The sequence below is a fragment of the Poecilia reticulata genome, linkage group LG13, assembly GCF_000633615.1.
Source record: "Poecilia reticulata strain Guanapo linkage group LG13, Guppy_female_1.0+MT, whole genome shotgun sequence".
NCBI lineage: Eukaryota > Metazoa > Chordata > Actinopteri > Cyprinodontiformes > Poeciliidae > Poecilia > Poecilia reticulata.
The window spans coordinates 7,465,981-7,471,759 of NC_024343.1; the positions used below are offsets into that span (position 1 = coordinate 7,465,981).

The window sequence follows — 5,779 nt, forward strand, 5'->3', positions numbered from 1 at the left end:
TGGTGAGGTGTTCCAGGCACATCCCACCGGGAGGAGACCTCGGGGAAGACCCAGGACATGCTGGAGGGACTATGTCTCTCGGCTGGCCTGGGAACGCCTTGGGGTTYCCCAGGAGGAGCTGGAAGAAGTGGCTGGGGGGCTAAGGAGGSGATAGGYGGCAGAAAATGGACGTACGTACGTGGCGCTTGTTGGATCCTTTCCCTGCTGTGCAACAACAGGTCTGGCCTGAAGGAGTTTTGTGTGAGAGATCAGGGAACATTTGATTACATCTCAGGGAGGAAGGATGTGRCTGACTGGGATTTGCCCGAAGACAACCTCTTACCAGAGTGTGGAAAGTAAAATGAACACAAGGACTATTGGTGGAAACCGTTTGTATTAGCTACCACTACCTTAGTGTAATTCAGTCTTGCAAGAACACTCAACTAATAATAATTCTTTCTCCACATGTAAATGCTTACTCCATTTACTACACCACACCTAAGCACTCTAGATTTCTTAACAGTTTTGAAAATCAATACATCTTTAAAGTAGAAATCAATTATCTTATTCAAAGAAAGCATTTTTCCATCCAGCGTTTTCACTCATGGCGTGCAAAGACTTTGCAAAATAAGGTAAAGACACTTACTCAACAAAACTGCTTCAGGCCTTGTTCGGTTCAGGATTATTGACTGGGAAAACACACAATCACACACCACCTCTCACARGCTGCCTGCAGTTCGGTCCGCTGACCGGCTGCACAGTGAGACCGCTTTGATCCGACCCGCCGTAAACATTGAATGCCAAGCTGCAGCCCAGTGCTGGGGCCAAGGGTTATCACCGCACGCTCACTTACACGCACACAAACACACAGCCGCACTATGAAGCACAGTGGAGAGTGATAAAGTCTTCAGTTAGGTGGGTGGAGAGACGCCTTATCTGTCTCCTGCAACCAACCAAACATGCGACCGGCTGCCAGTGACCCGAGGCCAGGTAAACAGACCTGCTGCTGATAACAGCTGTAAAGAGGCCGGGGCGGAGAGGAGTGTGGACGGGCATGGGGGGCCAACCAGAGAGCCCTCATCCTGGAGGTTACAGATCAGCTCCTTTACTCTAGATATCACAGTCCTGCAACATCAGTTGGGATTTTAGTAGCATGACTAAACTCGGAAGTACAGTACTACCAGGAATGCTTGTCCACCTTTTTGAAGATATATCTTTACAGCTCACTATTCTACATTGAGAAATGGCAACACTTCTCTAGCACTTATATAAAAACATAGGCATGGTGACCGATAAAAGTGAAATCTGCTTCCTATATACAGTTAGATTTTTAACCCATATTTTCCATCTGCTAACCATGTACTRCATTCATTATTCTTCAAAACATGTTGATGCAATGACATGATGTGCTAGGTGTCTTTATGTTACTGCTTGTCCCAGATTTAGACTAAGTACCCAACATKCCACTTAGTTTGAGATGAACAGCTGTCAGCATGTATTACTAGTAGTACTAAATATAATGCTCCATTTATTRCTAGTAGTACTGATAAAGGCATAACATTCATAGAGGTTTATAATAAATCATTATTAACTTTGTTGTYTTTCTGACACTGATTCTTTTAATGAAGATCAATAATGTTGCCACATTGTTCATTTGTGTGGGGATTAGACTTCTTCAGTGCTTTMGTAATGGAGTGTTGTCGGCCTGCCAGGGTCAACGCTAGAGGGCAACAACTCMAKAACTGCTTTCTTTCTTACTTTCTCTAAAATAAAAGTGTAGCTTAAGCATCTGTCTACAATTGGGTGATGGTGCCTTACTTTTATTTAACCAGAAAAAGGTACATGCTGACACTTTGAAAGGCAAACTTTGCTTGGACAAGAAATTTTGTAGTACTTTAGCATTGTGTGAGATTTTGTGGCATGACATATAGTTGCACCGCTTTTTKTGTCTGTGGACCTCACTCAGTGTCCTTTACTTATTTTATTTCTATTTATGTCCCTGACACACATTTTATATGTCCCAGGTTTTTGCAAATCCAATCATTATACATCACCCCATTATTGGTCTGCATGTGGACCAATAATGGGTCCACAAGCCAGAAGAGCATTCCTTCTTCTGGCTTGRTAGTATTTTGTTAGTGASTACACATTTAAAGTACTGAGTTTAATACTAAATTCAACCCAGTTGTTCCAGTTTTTATTTTTCACTTGTCAAAGTGGTACATTTACATTTAAAACAGTTAGTTAAAGATAACTTTCTGAGTTTTGTAGGATTCAACGTCTTGAACCTTGAGTTGAACTTCCTRTAGTTTGGTGACCTTATGGGTCTTTGTTAGTAATTWGTTTATTTTTGACTCATCGGTCATATTTCTGTGTTCATCTTTGCCACATTCCCATCATTCCTGAAAAGGTTTCTTTCAGGTGAACAGGGACTCATAGTCTCGCTAACAAGTGTCACTGATTTTTCAGAGGATAGGCACGAAAATTTGTCATGTCATATTCACATCCTTCTGTCTGTCACGGATGTCATCGAATGTGCTGTGTAAAGGACTGGAGCGAGACAAATCAACACCTCTGCATCATATGACTTAGAAACAGTTGCATTCCATCTATCAAAGATAACCTTCACCAACTCTTTGACTTCTATGCTTTCGATATGGACTCACAGCCACCTTTCAGGKACTCTACCTGATCAGAATGCATTTGACRATAGAAATTTAGTCACCTATTTATAGCTGAAGCTTAGACAGGTCTGTTGTGGTCAATTATGACACACACAAAGTAGCTCTTTATTATGTCTGAGTCATCCCTAATGGGGACAGCACAGGTGAGGCCTCCTCTTTCAGTCGTCTCTGTGAAGTAAAGTATCTGTCTGGTATGCAAAGGATGCCCCATTAACTGTCATTGCTGGGGCCAATTACCCTGTAGGACCTGGCAGAAGATTAAAAGGCCACCAGGTACAGAGCTGTCTCTCTGACTCGCTCTCAGTAGTTGGACATTCCTCATAAAAACTTTCTCATGAACCTTTTACATTCATTTTATCCTTGTATGCTGATTGATAAATGTAGATTGAGTGAAAACTACTAATCAGTCTGTCTTTAGCTCTTGGTCTTTTCTCATTTACTCTTCCCTTGGCTTGTATTGTTTCTTTCAGCCCATCTGTCTGGTTTCCTGCATGTTTAACATGCTCCATGAGATCCTATCTTGTCAAGTGTCTGCTCTTGAGTGTTTAAGGAGGWGGCCTAACAAAGGGCGCCATTACAGCTTTTGTTTTTGTCTTAGTAATTTATTTTACCACCAAACGGCCTCAAATCAGATTGTCACCTTTAGAAAATCGTCATTGACTAATCCTCTCACCCTGTTCCATGCTGTCATGCACCTCTGGCAGATGTGTTTGTCTGCGCAGTAAACATTTTAGTCCGGTCACATTAATGTTTGCTGGAGTTTCAGGCTGTTTACCTCTGCTCTGCATATTTCTGTGGTGAAGAAAATGGCACAGAGAGGCTTTTAAACACATGCATGCGAACATGTCTGCTCAGCAAAGCATGCATGCTCACTATATAAAGCGCATGGTAGTTTACTAGCATTGTTTGTTCATAATAACTTGTGAAAAATCAGATGCCCATTTGTTCACCATTTCCTCTTTTAAAAATTACATTGTGCTTTAAAAACACGGCAGTATCTGTTACTCAACAATTCGGTTAGCACGTGCCCAAACACGTCCTGTCGTTAGTCTGTTTGCTCTCACACAATGTTGGAACCGGGCCACATTTCCTGATTATCTTCAGTCTGAGAGGTTAAGCCCTGATGTAAACTCACTGCTTTAAACAGGACTTCAGCATAAACTGATTAGAGCTCACCACTGTTTTACATCATACATCAGCAATGAAAAAAAGTCTGTTTTAAGTTCTTCTCTTAAACTGTTATCTATGTTATGGGTCTTCWTTATGCTCTGAAAATGTCTWACTTTATCTAGTGTATTGGTTTGTACTAATTGAACCARTAGAAATGATTTTGAGAACTGGTGATGTAACAAATTGAATTCTGTCCTTCCTGCTTTAGCCATYATCAATCATTTATATTAGGAACAGAGGTGATGTCACACTGTGTGAGAATATAATTACTTCTCACACAGGATTTTCTTATTATTTTAAAACTAAAACTAAAACTAAATTATTTTAGAGTTGACCATGTGTATGCAATGCTCACAGCCTTCCTCTCTGCTACGCTACAGCTCCTTCCCCACACTGGAGCTTGTTGTGAATGCTCAGGCTGTGGTCAAGCCCATATGCAGTTTTCCTGGAACAATAAGTTGTTGCTCCACCATTAACACATTGAGCGCAGCKTACAGGAGCTTGATTGACAGCACTGAGACCCTCCTCCAGGCTTTGATTRGTTGTATCTGATCAGTAATTGTGTATTTCTGCAGATGACATCAGGTCCACAGGGAGAAGGCAGAACAGCTGTATTTTTGTCACAGATCATCTGTCTCATAATATACTATCAGGACATAGTGACAGTTTTGACAAATATGTAAAAAACGTTTGGTTTATAGATGTTTCTGAATATAACGGAATAAATGTAGCTAATGAACATTTCAGACTAAATGGTCTAATTGTAACAGGAAGTGAGTCTTTCAAGAGAAATTTTTGCAAAAAAATTACTGCATTCTTTTTGTTAAAATAGCATAGTTTTTTTTTTAAGCTACTAAGTTTTATGTTTTCCAGTCATTGTCTATTGACTTCAATCTGTTGTTTCTTCTCTCTGCCCTTTTTCTTTCTGTCCTGTTCCTGCGCTGGGTCTGTCTGCTCAGGTCCAAGACATGTGCTTTAGTCAGGACAGTCGCTGGGTAGCCATCAGCACCCTTCGAGGCACCAGCCACGTGTTTCCAATCAACCCTTATGGTGGCGCACCCTGTGCCCGCACCCACATGTCCCCGCGGGTGGTGAACCGGATGTCGCGCTTCCAAAAAAGCGCCGGCCTRGAGGAGATCGAGCAAGAGCTGAACAGGGCGGCTGCTGTTGGCGGAGGAGGAGCTGGAGGCATGGGAGGAAGCAGCTGCATTCTGGGTGGAGGAGGCGGCATGGGCGGCCGCTGCAGTCCCATACCTGGCATGTCCAGCAGCCCCTCCGGGTCTCCACTGCATGGTAAGGAGAGGGGCGGGTTGGTGAATGTGTGGGCAGCCCTTCTTCTGCTTACAGCACCAAACCATTGAAACTTCAACATTCTGTGATCCTGCTGCATCTCCTTTGTGTGAATGCTCAGATACATATTCAGATACATACCGAGTTGGACTCAGGAAAAGCCTGAATGAATCGGCCTTTTCACATGAATGTTAAAGGGCAAAGTTTCCCTAAAACTTGATGCTAAAATATTTTTCACTTAGAACTACTTTCTAGGTAAGGAAAATTATCTTTCTATGCTACTATGAAACATATTTCTCTGTGTGTGTGCGTGTATGTGTTTGTGTACATACAGGCTACTCTATGTAGCTAAACAGGGTTTAGCTGCCCTATTTAGAACCATTTCTGTCATATTTACTAACCTTCTGAAGACCAAARCCGGGCCCTAATACGATGGACCCCCTTGTCCATCGTATTAGGGGTCAGSGGTTAGATTTGGAGGTATGCTGTGAATGAGGTTTTGGTTAGGAATAGACTAGCAAAGATTAGGTTTGGGGAAAATGTGTAGGTTGACAATAAATGCAGTTACTAAAATGTATGAAAGTCAATACAAAGTCCTAATATGGGTAGAAATACAAATGTGTGTGTGTGTGTGTGTGTGTGTGTGTGTGTGTGTG

The 5,779-nt window shown here is 42.1% G+C and overlaps 1 protein-coding gene across 1 annotated transcript in view; it reads left to right on the top strand.

Moving 5' to 3' along the window:
- The window catches only part of bcas3 (BCAS3 microtubule associated cell migration factor), a 386,180-nt gene that overhangs the window by 76,875 nt on the left and 303,526 nt on the right, over positions 1-5,779 (top strand). Inside the window, exon 15 of the mRNA XM_008425245.2 lies at positions 4,793-5,126. Within this exon, the coding sequence (XP_008423467.1) occupies positions 4,793-5,126 (334 nt within the window). The remainder of the gene's footprint in view (positions 1-4,792; positions 5,127-5,779) is intronic.